At 44.7% G+C, this 14,234-nt stretch overlaps 1 protein-coding gene across 3 annotated transcripts in view; it reads right to left on the bottom strand.

Annotated features, from left to right (window-relative positions):
* The window catches only part of LOC123745525 (uncharacterized), a 66,817-nt gene that overhangs the window by 29,274 nt on the left and 23,309 nt on the right, over window positions 1-14,234 (bottom strand). For all 3 annotated transcript variants that reach the window (XR_011224269.1, XR_011224270.1, XM_045726120.2), the window contains 3 exons: window positions 10,053-10,256; window positions 7,831-7,904; window positions 5,138-5,206 (listed from right to left, as the gene is read on the bottom strand). Coding sequence is in view for 1 of the 3 variants with exons in the window: in XM_045726120.2 (XP_045582076.2) it covers window positions 5,138-5,206; window positions 7,831-7,904; window positions 10,053-10,256 (347 nt within the window). In the remaining 2 variants the exon portion in view is untranslated. The remainder of the gene's footprint in view (window positions 1-5,137; window positions 5,207-7,830; window positions 7,905-10,052; window positions 10,257-14,234) is intronic.

The raw sequence follows: 14,234 nt of genomic DNA, 5'->3' as shown, positions 1-14,234 counted from the left end.
AACATGTGCAATTTTAGAGTTAATTTAATACTATATACTATACTATACTATGTCTAGGAAAAGTTAATTTGGTTGTTGCCTTCTTCCTCAGCCCTTCAACAAAAATCCAATAAAATGTATTCACCTAGTTGTGCTTGCGGGGGTTGAGCTCTGCTCTTTTGGCTCGCCTCTCAACTGTCAATCAACTGATACTAACTACTAACCAATTCCCTCCCCCCCACATAGACCCCCAGAAAGCAGCCTGTAACAGCTGTCTAACTCCCAGGTACCTCTTTACTGCTAGGTAACAGGAGCATCAGATTGAAAGAAACTGCCCATTTGTTTACGCCTCCACTGGGAATCGAATCCTGGTCCACAGGACTACGTATCAAGCGTGCTGTCCACTCCGCCACCAGTGCCCCTAGTTTGGGGGTTACGTGTGCTCATGCAATAGTCCATGTGCATTTTGTACTACCATCCATTGTAACTATAGGTACTACCATCCATAGTAATAATTTTTACTATCCAGAGTAACTACAAATTTACAGTAATTTTTACACAAAAATTACTGTAAGTTTGTTAAAATTTCGTAAAATTACACTGTACATGCCATCGAGGTAACTTAATTTTTATTGATCAGAAATTTAATTAAATTTTTTCTTATTGCATTTTAATGGAATAAGGAAGAATTTAACTGTCTCAACATATTATATTCAGAGAAAATGAGAGGATATCTTAAGAACAACTCAAACGTCACACGAGTTACATTAGGGCCATTAGCCTACCTCTCACAAGTACACTACTTCCAATACTGTACTGGCAATCTTGTCTTTATCAAACCTTAACCTTAATTAACTTACAGCCTTCCTTGTTGACCAGACCACACACTAGAAGGTGAAGGGACGACGATGTTTCGGATCGTCCTGGACTATTCTCAAGTCCATTGAGAATCGACTTGAGAAAGGTCCAGGACGGACCGAAACGTCGTCGTCCCTTCACCTTCTAGTGTTTAAGCCACGTTATTGTGACTCATCGCCTGCATACAGCCTTCCACTAGTTTCCAAATTCAATAATTCATCTTTTGATGCCATTTCCCATACCACATTGGGAAGATCCAATGCAGGTGGCCACGGTCCCACTCGCCGTGCAGGTGGCCACGGTCCCACTCGCCGTGCAGGTGGCCACGGTCCCACTCGCCGTGCAGGTGGCCACGGTCCCACTCGCCGTGCAGGTGGCCACGGTCCCACTCGCCGTGCAGGTGGCCACGGTCCCACTCGCCGTGCAGGTGGCCACGGTCCCACTCGCCGTGCAGGTGGCCACGGTCCCACTCGCCGTGCAGGTGGCCACGGTCCCACTCGCCGTGCAGGTGGCCACGGTCCCACTCGCCGTGCAGGTGGCCACGGTCCCACTCGCCGTGCAGGTGGCCACGGTCCCACTCGCCGTGCAGGTGGCCACGGTCCCACTCGCCGTGCAGGTGGCCACGGTCCCACTCGCCGTGCAGGTGGCCACGGTCCCACTCGCCGTGCAGGTGGCCACGGTCCCACTCGCCGTGCAGGTGGCCACGGTCCCACTCGCCGTGCAGGTGGCCACGGTCCCACTCGCCGTGCAGGTGGCCACGGTCCCACTCGCCGTGCAGGTGGCCACGGTCCCACTCGCCGTGCAGGTGGCCACGGTCCCACTCGCCGTGCAGGTGGCCACGGTCCCACTCGCCGTGCAGGTGGCCACGGTCCCACTCGCCGTGCAGGTGGCCACGGTCCCACTCGCCGTGCAGGTGGCCACGGTCCCACTCGCCGTGCAGGTGGCCACGGTCCCACTCGCCGTGCAGGTGGCCACGGTCCCACTCGCCGTGCAGGTGGCCACGGTCCCACTCGCCGTGCAGGTGGCCACGGTCCCACTCGCCGTGCAGGTGGCCACGGTCCCACTCGCCGTGCAGGTGGCCACGGTCCCACTCGCCGTGCAGGTGGCCACGGTCCCACTCGCCGTGCAGGTGGCCACGGTCCCACTCGCCGTGCAGGTGGCCACGGTCCCACTCGCCGTGCAGGTGGCCACGGTCCCACTCGCCGTGCAGGTGGCCACGGTCCCACTCGCCGTGCAGGTGGCCACGGTCCCACTCGCCGTGCAGGTGGCCACGGTCCCACTCGCCGTGCAGGTGGCCACGGTCCCACTCGCCGTGCAGGTGGCCACGGTCCCACTCGCCGTGCAGGTGGCCACGGTCCCACTCGCCGTGCAGGTGGCCACGGTCCCACTCGCCGTGCAGGCGGCCACGGTCCCACTCGCCGTGCAGGTGGCCACGGTCCCACTCGCCGTGCAGGCGGCCACGGTCCCACTCGCCGTGCAGGTGGCCACGGTCCCACTCGCCGTGCAGGTGGCCACGGCCCCACTCGCCGTGCAGGTGGCCACGGCCCCACTCGCCGTGCAGGTGGCCACGATCCCACTCGCCGTGCAGGCGGCCACGATCCCACTCGCCGTGCAGGCGGCCACGATCCCACTCGCCGTGCAGGCGGCCACGGTCCCACTCGCCGTGCAGGTGGCCACGGTCCCACTCGCCGTGCAATGGCGATGATACTCGCCATGATTACCTAACAATACTTGTCTAACTATGAAGTTAGATCTTGGTCTTTAAACAACTATTTGCCTTGTTGTACCAAGTACTTTTTACATAAACTTTATGGCATTTCCAGTTTTTTGTCATATCAACTTGCTGAGCACACATAAGAGTATTTCCTTATATTTATTAGACTCGTTTGCATTTTTAGCTTCCACCTACGTCCATGTTCCAATTTCCGTCAGTTTAAAGAGGCTCCCCAAATGCACCTTGTTTATTGTCTTCAGTAAATGTACAACATAATAAAATAGTAAATATAAATATAGAAGCACTTGATACACACATTCAAGTATACTCTATATCTATAAAACACTGGAGTGTATTGCCAATCCTGACCTCACATCTTGGTGGGCTGCAACACCACCCGTGGATACCACCCGTGGACACCACCCGTGGACACCACCCGTGGACACCACCCGTGGATACCACCCGTGGATACCACCCGTGGACACCACCCGTGGACACCACCCGTGGACACCACCCGTGGACACCACCCGTGGACACCACCCGTGGACACCACCCGTGGATACCACCCGTGGATACCACCCGTGGACACCACCCGTGGACACCACCCGTGGATACCACCCGTGGATACCACCCGTGGACACCACCCGTGGACACCACCCGTGGACACCACCCGTGGACACCACCCGTGGACACCACCCGTGGATACCACCCGTGGACACCACCCGTGGATACCACCCGTGGATACCACCCGTGGATACCACCCGTGGACACCACCCGTGGACACCACCCGTGGATACCACCCGTGGATACCACCCGTGGATACCACCCGTGGATACCACCCGTGGATACCACCCGTGGATACCACCCGTGGACACCACCCGTGGATACCACCCGTGGACACCACCTGTGGATACCACCCGTGGACACCACCCGTGGATACCACCCGTGGATACCACCCGTGGACACCACCCGTGGATACCACCCGTGGACACCACCCGTGGATACCACCCGTGGACACCACCCGTGGATACCACCCGTGGATACCACCCGTGGATACCACCCGTGGACACCACCCGTGGACACCACCCGTGGACACCACCCGTGGATACCACCCGTGGATACCACCCGTGGACACCACCCGTGGATACCACCCGTGGACACCACCCGTGGATACCACCCGTGGACACCACCCGTGGATACCACCCGTGGATACCACCCGTGGACACCACCCGTGGACACCACCCGTGGACACCACCCGTGGATACCACCCGTGGACACCACCCGTGGATACCACCCGTGGACACCACCCGTGGATACCACCCGTGGACACCACCCGTGGATACCACCCGTGGACACCACCCGTGGATACCACCCGTGGACACCACCCGTGGACACCACCCGTGGATACCACCCGTGGATACCACCCGTGGATACCACCCGTGGATACCACCCGTGGATACCACCCGTGGATACCACCCGTGGACACCACCCGTGGACACCACCCGTGGATACCACCCGTGGACACCACCCGTGGATACCACCCGTGGACACCACCCGTGGATACCACCCGTGGATACCACCCGTGGATACCACCCGTGGATACCACCCGTGGACACCACCCGTGGACACCACCCGTGGATACCACCCGTGGACACCACCCGTGGATACCACCCGTGGATACCACCCGTGGACACCACCCGTGGATACCATCCGGGTAACAAAGATCTAACTCGTGTCACAAGAGCATGACTCGACCACAACAGAAATGCCATGTAAATAAAGGATCCCAAACTGTGGAATGACCGCCTAAATGTAACAAGGAATTGTACACCTCATAACCAACTCAAGGGAACCAACAAATACATAATGCCATCATTTAGCATATCTTCCTCACATTTCTTCATACTAAGTCAGTTAGTTGTTATTGTTTTAGTGAATATTAAATACTGTATTTGCATTATCATCAAACTCTCAGCTTTATTTTATTTTGCCCTTTCCTATTCCACATTTGCCTTTTGACTGCATTTGCTATATGAATTATATTTCCACAAATTCTCACATCCAGTGCTAACCAGAGACAGCGTTGTTCTGGAGAAGCTTTCACAACGTACAAATCCCTGCTGAAAATTTCTATGGCAATAATATTAAATTTTCAGTAAATGCATGCATATTTATAATCATATTTATAAATATGCAACATTTACTGAATGTCATAAGGCAAAAAGTTGGTGGTAGCGCATAACCACAGCCTTGCTGCTACACCCTCACTTCTCAATGTAACATGTAAGTACTCCGTATTTACAACCCTATAATTTCAAACATCTCAAGTCATAATAAATCAAATCAAATCAAATCTCTTTGATTCATAAATGGTTGTACATTTATCATTTTTCTCCTACTCCTTTCATAATGTTTACATTTTTCTAGAATTAACACTTTTTGACCCCGACAAGATATCAACCTTGATAATACACCAATTCTCAAACTGTAATTTATTACAAAGTCTGTACAAATGGCAGCTCAAAGTACAGCATGTCTGTATCATAAAAACAAAGTACTGTTGGTCAATAAGTTGTGTTTTGTTACCTTTAAATGCTTCATACCACTGCAGTGAATCTCCAGGGATTTCTTCGCATTCATTATTGCAAAGCAAAGCTGAAAACAATGAAAGCAAGGTCTTTTATTCACAATAATTAGTTAACAAAATTTGTCAAACATTGGTTACTAAACATATTTAAAAAATAATGAAAGAGATGAAATATAGAGTTGAAGGTATAACCAGGAGAATTCGTGAGTACTCTATATGATGTGTCACATCCTAAACTACAAATATTAGTTTCATACTATAGCCTTAACCACTGCACTGCGCAACGTGTCTTGAGGTGCTAGTGTACAATGCGCCTCAGGGCGCTAGTGTACAATGCGCCTCAGGGCGCCAGTTTACAATGCGCCTCAGGGCGCTAGTGTACAATGCACCTCAGGGCGCTTGTAAGAATACCGTAGCATTCAAAACACCCACGGCTACACGGGGTTCATATCAGCTTTCTCAGGGCTCTCATAAATAGACACCATTTAAAACAAAATCATGGGCAACAATCCCGGGTGTGAAAGCCTCAGTACTGAGTGAGCAACTAAAGCTGGCGCACGCAACATGAGCTAACAGCACTGCTGTTCAGTTTGTGACCACAGCATTGCCAAAAAATCTCAAAATATATATGTAATTGGTATTATTTAGCCATGATAATATTACAGAACAGCCTGACTGTGATAAAGACAGTGTGCAGTGTTCAGATATCATTGAATTAATGCTGTTCAAGCTGTTCACAGCGCTAGCCACAAGACACTGCTATTATTTCATCCATCTAAGAATATTCAAACGACTTCTCATGTTCCTTTACAAAATAAACGTGTGGAAACTTATTCATTTACAGGATTTAGTAACCAGGATTTTCATAATAGCAGGATTGTGGTGAAAATCAGCATAGTATGGTGGGAGGAGTAATCTTGGTGAGGGAGGGAGGGAGGGAGAGATGGCGACATCTTGTGTCATCTGCTGGCTGCTGTGTGATTTGTTATGCAGTTTTTTGTTGCCACTATGTTATTTGGACACCATACCAGTTTAGTTGTACAGTTATGGTGAATAAAACATGTAGATATTTATATGTAATGTGTGTATAGAGTGCAATACCAGCAAAAGAAGTATGTTGGGAGGAGCCATTTTGGCGAGAAAAATAGCATCGTCTCCTAGTGTCATCTGTTGGCTGGTTTGTGACTGTCATATCTTGAGTTGATTTCGGGGCTTTAGTGTCCCCGTGGCCCGGTCCTCGACCAGGCCTCCACCTCCAGGAAGCAGCCCATGACAGCTGACTAACTCCCAGATACCTTTTTACTGCTAGGTAACAAGGGCATAGGGTGAAAGAAACTCTGCCCATCGTTTCTCGCCGGCGCCCGGGATCGAACCTGGGACCACAGGATCACGTGTCCAACGTGCTGTCTACTCGGCCAGCCGGAGCCGGAGTTGAATAGTTATGGTGAATAAAACTTGTAGATACTTGTATATAACATGTGTAAATAGTATAATAAATACACAAACAGTATTGTGGGAGGAGTAATGTTGGCGAGTTAGGGGTTGAAGGAGTGAGAGAGGGCTGGCCGAGTGTGTGGCAGCTCACTCTTTTTTGGCCTCACCATAACAACGTAGTGGTTAGTTATGGTAAACACATATGTAGATAGGTATATTTAATGAAAAGTGTGTACAGTGGCGCCTCAATTAATGAATTTAATCCATTTCGGCACCGAGCTCGTCATGTGAAATGCTCGTCTTGCGAAACAACAACACTCGTCAGAGGCGTCCAAGAACAAGCCGGAACGCTAGGAAGCACCATATGGTTTGCTCGTTAATCGAGCAAAAGCTCATCAATCTTCTGCGAGTGGCTTACTCATTACTCGAATCGCTCGTAACTCCACTGTACAGTATATAGGTTCCACTGTATATAGTGTAATAACGGCAAAACCACTGTTGATTGATCGTAAAATATAATATATATGTCACACATACGAACACATATATATATATATATTTTGTGCATATAGATGTTCCACATATTGAACTATATAAATTCCATACTTTTGAATAATATTACAGCAAATAATCAGAGAAACGAATGATAAACATCAAAATACATGTAATTGTGTAACGTTATATTCGCAGCAACTGCCGCTGCATCACTCAGCCCCCATAATTTACTCAACTTCTCAGCTCTATCATGGCTAAAGTAAATCACATACAATTTTTTTTTTAGTTTCCCGTGATCAGAGACTGTATTTCAAAAGTACTGTATAACAAAAAATAATTTTTTGGACAGAATTTTTTTTGGCACACCACGGGGGGGGGGGGGGGGGGGTATGTCATACTATAATGCAGAGCAGTGCAGTGGTTAAACCTTTATGAATGCAACTTATGATAAAAAAAATTTCTCTATCTCAATCGGCTCTGCTAACACCAGCACGACAATTATTAACAAAGTTAGTGATCTGTGTGTTGTCCTATGTTGATTGTTCTAGGGCTATATAAAACATTACCTGTCATTCAGGCATCAGTGATCTAGCTAAAATTCCTAATTTTACTTCATTAGTTGCTAAAAGTTTCCTTGAGTATATAACGTCATAATAATAAACCTCTCATATAGCTAGCAATTTCACATGTTTATGTCTGGGTGTTATCTTGTTACCAAGCAAGAATGTAGCAAGTAGAGCAGTTCTGTCAACTGCTGCCTTACCTCACAATAGTATTCCACTCTTTCTGGATGATCTTTGACAGGTTTTACTGCCACGAAATTCCCAAACTGCTCAACTAGGAATATAAACTTTTCATTAATACATACTGTAAAAATAAAATATTAATATCATTTAAAAAAATTTAATTGTAATTGTCAATACTTTAAAAAAAAATGGGCAGCCTCCAAGTTAAAATCGTGCTTCACTTCTCGCTTGCTTACATGCCATGCACACTCTTGCCTTGAATACTGCTCTCACTTCTGGGCAAGCTTCCCCTAACCAAATTTGTGTACACAATTGAGGTGTTTGTTTGATCAGTCTACCTAGTCTACCTGACCACACATCAACACTTAAATCACTGATCTGCTACAAAATTGCTCTCTACCTCTTCAAAAACTACCTTAATGACCCATCGCTTCCAAGAAATTTCCAACCCGTTCTCGCACTTTCTTATAGTCAATATTGACTTATTAAATAAGTGCATGTGAGACATACTAATTTATTGTGAATATTTTAGTTTACCTTGAAAAGCTTCATAGAAAACACAGACCTTACCTAACCTTCTTAGTATGTTAAGATAAGCATCTTATTGCTTCATAATTACAATTATTAGTTAACCTATACCTATAATAGGTTAACCTATAATAGGTTAAGTAATAATTGTAATTACGAAGATAAGCATCCTATTGCTTCGTAATTACAATTATTAGTTAACCTATACCTATAATAGGTTAACCTATAATAGGTTAAGTAATAATTGTAATTACGAAGCAATAAGATGCTTATCTTAACATACTAAGAAGGTTAGGTAAGGTCAGTGTTTTCTATGAAGCTCTTCAAGGTAAACTAAAATATTCACGATAAATTAGTATGTCACATATGCACTTATTTAATAAGTCAATATTGACTTAAAGAAAGTGCGAGAACGGGTTGGAAATTTCATATCGTGTAACCTCTTTCAGAGTAATGCAATACTTGTATTCGAGCGTCTCTCAGTTACTGTGTACCTTTTTCAAATTTAAGAGTTAAATGCATCCCAATTTTAAATTTGACAGTGATAAAGTGAGATGGACTACTGTTTTTCCACACTTTTTTTTATCTCCAAACTGCTATGAACCATCAAGTGAACAAAATTCTCTACAATAACCACTGTATTGCCATTCTATCTCAGTCTCTTCTTAACTTTTGTAATCAAGTTCTTTATAACGTTTTATGCCTAGGTGTTAAGACACTAAAATGTTCTCCATAAATAAATTTGGCATAAAAAAAAACTTGAGCACAAGGGCCATCGCTTGGTTCATTATTAATTAATTAAATTAATTCCCATCGCATTGCTTGGCTTAATTTACTTGAATTGTTCCAAGAACACTGAATTTTCACATTTATTGGGAAACTCAAATGACAAACTGGATTAGAAGTTACATAAAAACCTAGGACAGTATTCAAATATAAATTGATTTTAATTTGAACAAAGAAATTTTTTAAATTTTTAATTAAAGTCTACAAACTATATTTGTTTTCTACCTGAAGAGACAGATCAGTGGCCCAGTACAAGAGTTTGTGTTAAAGATGACTTATGAATGAAAAGACTTGGAACAAGCAGTCTAAACAACTTATTACATTTTAAAGGACAAAATGTCTAGCAAGGATTTCCTGGTTAATTCAAACAAGAGATCCAAGACACACTTGACAAGCAGTACCATGAAGATCTGTCTTGAGAGTATGACTACTGAACAACCACATTCAAATCTAAGGTCAAAGCTTAACTAAAGGTACATCAGTCGCCAAGCTACTGCTACTCATGTTGTAGATTCAGCTACAGGGAATAAAAGTTCCAAGTAGCACGGGCTATGGCGAGCCCGTAGTGGACGTACCTGGCACAGGAGCGGCGCTGTAACTGCTCAGCTGCCTGATGTCAAACACCTGTGTAAATAAAAGTGGCATAGCTTGTACCACTCTCCATCCTATATAAAGACCACTACCAACCCATGTGTACCACTCTCCACCCATGTGTACCACTCTCCACCCATGTGTACCACTCTCCACCCATGTGTACCACTCCCCACCCATGTGTACCACTCCCCACCCACGTGTACCACTCTCCACCCACGTGTACCACTCTCCATCCTAAACTTTAACTGTGTAAAGAGGCTCTGTGATGGCTATGAGTGTTCAACACCAATATACAACACACACAATATAATAAAGCTAATGTGTTACTCACCTAATCTCTTGGTTTCCTCAACATACCAAGAGATATCTTCAGTATGATCCACAATGTCATTCCAATTACTTAGCTCTCTGGGACCGTACACATCTTCATCTTGGTTGTGCACCCACCTGTCTCCTGGCTTCAGTCTCTTGCTGTCACCGTCGCCTCCGGGTGCTTCGCGCTTCATTGCTGACGGAGGTCCTTCTCTTCTCTTTCCTAATGTAACACCAACTTGAGGTTAATATCCAAGTGCAATAATTTCTTTGAATTCAGTACCAACAGTGCATGAAAAGCTTTCATAAGGTATCAAAATTTTCCTTATGAAGGTTTTTCTTTTAACTTTGTTTTGTCAATCGTGCTCCACCGTTCAATTTTTCCAAAATTAAAAATCCAGTGTTGCTCAACCGTCGACAACTGCCAACTCTGCTGCTCAAAATTTTCAGTTTTCAAGTATGAACACAGTGTGTTTTCAAAATTATTTGGAAACACTTTGTGTTCAAAACAGCTTTATTAATGAGAATAGACCCTCAACCTTAAAAAAAAAAAAATTATATAAACATATATTTATATATAATATATAAATATACAGTATATATATATATTTATATATATACAGTATTATAGATACAGTATATATATAATATATAGGAGAGAATGTGTGTCCAAGGTTGGTGGCAAGACACTTGAGGATAACCTCACCCAACTTTCATGACTGAAGCATGTGGTGTATGGGAATGTCATAGGCCAGTCAGGGTCAGATCCAATGCCACACTTTAACATCGGCATCTAACCTTACCCACCCCCTTTCCCATTCGTGATTTTCATAGTCTGAAATAATGGCGGTGTTTTCCATAGATTAAACCCTTAAACTGCGCAAAACATCAATAGCTGCGGTGAGTAACTGTCGCGGAATTGTGCACCATAGCTATTGATGTGTTGGAGTACTGCACAAGATTTAAAAGTTCTGCGGCTACACAGGGGTTTACACCAGCTTCCTCAGGGCTCTTGTAAACAGACGTCATTTAGAAACAAAATTGTGGGCAACATTCCCGGGTGTGAGAGCCTCAGTACTGAGTGAGCAACCGAGGCTGGTGCACGCAGCATGAGCTAACAGCACTGCTGTTCAGTTTGTGACCACAGCATTGTCTAAAAATGTCAAAATATATATGTAACTGGTATTATTTAGTGATGATAGTATTACAGAAGACCCCTGTGATAAAAATGACTAGAATTCTGATAATAGCAGGATTGTTGTGATAATTAGTACTGTGCATAGTATGGTGGGAAGAGTAATCTTGTTGAGGGAGGTAGCATCTGCTGGCTCTGTGTGGCCACCTGTTATTGTCTGCACTCGCCATACCAGCTTAGTGGTTCGCTATGGTGAACACAAATGCAGATACTTTATTTCACTATATACACACATTATATATAACATCAAAAGGAGTATGTTGGGAGGAGCCATTTGGGTGAGGGAGGTGGCGTCGTTTGCTGGCTGGTGCGTCTCGTCATGCAATTTTGTTGTGGCCACTATGCTATTTGGACACCATACCAGCTTAGTTGTACAATTATGATGAACAAAACATCTAGAAAATTATATATAATGTGTATATAGTGCAAAAATAGCACAAATAGTATAGTGAGACAAGGAATGTTGGAGAGCGAGAGAGGGAGCATCAGCTGACTGTGTGGCGACCTCAATTATTGTTTTGACTCACCATACCAGTTTAGTTGTACGGTTGGTTCACACATTTTATTATATAAATATGTCACACTACACACTACTGAATAATATTACCGCAAAATAGAGAAAAAATTTATTTAATCAGTCATTGAATCAATTAGGTCATAATATCTTTGTGGCGACTCCCGCCTGACAGCTCAGGCGAAGCAGACCTCCCTGCCCTATTGCAACCAAAATATGCCACCTATGATATTATTATTTTTCCCGTGATCAGGGAACACAAATGAACACTAGGATGATTTTTTTTATTTCTTGCACCTGGGCATGTTTGCAGGGTATACAGTAATTGCAAGAGTAGCAGGGGTTAAGTAAACATTTCAGTTCATTGTAACATTCTTCCGAGGAAGAGAAAGAGGGGAGCGGGGAGAGGATAGGAGAAAGTGGGAAGAAGGGTTGAGGGGAGGGGGCCAGATGTTTGAAGAGAGCAAAGGAAAAAGTGAGAGGGAGAGTGTCTAAAGAAGACGGAGAAAGGTGGAGAAGGTGGGAGCGGAGAGGGGTAAAAGGGGAGAGGAGGATGTTAGGGAAGAAAGGTTGCAGAAGGGAGGAGTAGTGAAAGGGGAAGTGAGAGAGAAAGAGACCCCGGGCACAGCTGGGTTCCCCCCTCTAGTATACAGTAATATTTATATAGATGAGAGGATAAAATACAAAATTTTCATATGCAGATGCTTTGAGAAACAAAATAAAATCAGGAAACTTTCCAACATTTATGATCTTTAATAAAATATCAAAATAAAGTGAGTGCACATGAGGAAGCTGTTGGAGGACGACGTGTAACGTACTCTCTGTTATTGTGGTAAGAATATAGGGCGGCCTGAAGCCTATTGAGTGGTCGTGCCTCTGTGGACCCTACTGTGTGTAAATCTTTTAAGTGGATAAATTGGGCAGATGTTCCTGTGTGACACCTGTTAGGCAACTTCTCCTGCTCAAGTCAGAACAAATAGGTGCCAATAGTGGCACGTCCAAGAGAAATTTGTTGACCGGGAAGAGCGCCATATTTGGGCGACGTTGGACAGGTGTCGTCACAACATCTTTTTGTGGTAAAAGACCAGTATTCTGTCAAGTATAGCATGTTATAGTTTGAACATGTGCCCAGCGATCTTATAGGACGTATGTAAATGTAGGTTAGAAAGTTGGTGAAAATAATGAGACAACATAATGAGTTGAAGATAATTTCACGTTAAGGAGGAGGGAGCAACATATGCTCACGCAGATAAGTGCCGTATACAACTGAGGGAGCCCCCAGAGGACAGGAGATTTACTGGGTGGACTTGTCCATTGTGGGGAAGTACACTATCAGTGCAGACGCCACGCAGAGTAGGACATTGTAGGGTGAAATTTAATTTATAAATATTGTTATGTTTGATAGGGGAATATGCTATTATGGTATGGAAATGAAATTACAGGTTCGTGTCTGGTGAGGTTCATGTTTGGTGAAGTTCGTGTCTGGTGAAGTTCGTGTCTGGTGAAGTTCGTGTATTGGGAACTTCGCTTAGGAGGTTTGAGTGTAATAAAAGTTCGAATGGTGAAGCTTCAAGTATGTAGTGGAACTACATGGGTATAGTAAAGCCTGTGTAGAGGAACTTCATGTATATGGTGGAATTTCAAGTAGCAGTGGTACTTGGCAGAGGTGTTTCACTGTTGTGAGAAGCAGCAGTAATATTGAAGAGGCTGCAGGAGTACCTACCTAATTTGATGACCCATTGATGGATGGTTGTAGTGGTGGGCCTCAAGACATAATACAGAGAGTTATACAGACACCATTATTGCTTGAGGGAGTGCATGAATTCATGTTATAAATGACACAATGTAAGGTGAGAACACTAATATTTTCTTGTTTGAGTTAAGTTATGCAAGTTGCCTCCTGCAAAAGACAGGAGGTTGCTGGCGAAGATTAAGCAGCAGCCTTGCGTAGTTTATTTTTTGGAGCACAGATATTACAGTATATAAGCGTAATGCTAGTTTGTTGGACCTGATGATACTATGCTGTTATTGTTCATTCTTTGTATTTTTGTAATAATTGTCTGTAGACAACTTGCTTAGCACTTGTCAGGGTGGGAATTTCTAAAAGAAAGATAATTATTGCAGGACGGTCAACAGCAGGCATACTATCATGAAGGGGAACTAAGTGGAGGTCATCCCAAAGCAAGGAGAGAGAGCATAAGTTATATTGACTCCGTGGGGTGTGTACTCATAATAGGCCAGTTCCGAGCCCATTCCCCAAACAGTATGACGATGAGCCCCTTCCTCCATAATTAAGATCATTAAAAGGTGACTCTCCAGTGTATGCTCCATTGGTGATGGTGTTATTGTATAAGTAAGCATTAGTGTAGGTTTATTATTATTTTTATCAGGGGTATCTTGATATAAATTAGGGGACCACTGATAGCTGTTAGTGTGTAACAATATTCAACCCTAGAGAGCACTAGTGATAAAAAGTATCATCACTGGTGTGG

This window comes from Procambarus clarkii, chromosome 71 (assembly GCF_040958095.1).
Source record: "Procambarus clarkii isolate CNS0578487 chromosome 71, FALCON_Pclarkii_2.0, whole genome shotgun sequence".
Lineage (NCBI taxonomy): Eukaryota > Metazoa > Arthropoda > Malacostraca > Decapoda > Cambaridae > Procambarus > Procambarus clarkii.
Note: the sequence above shows the minus strand (reverse complement) of the source record. Positions and strands in the feature narration are given on the sequence as shown.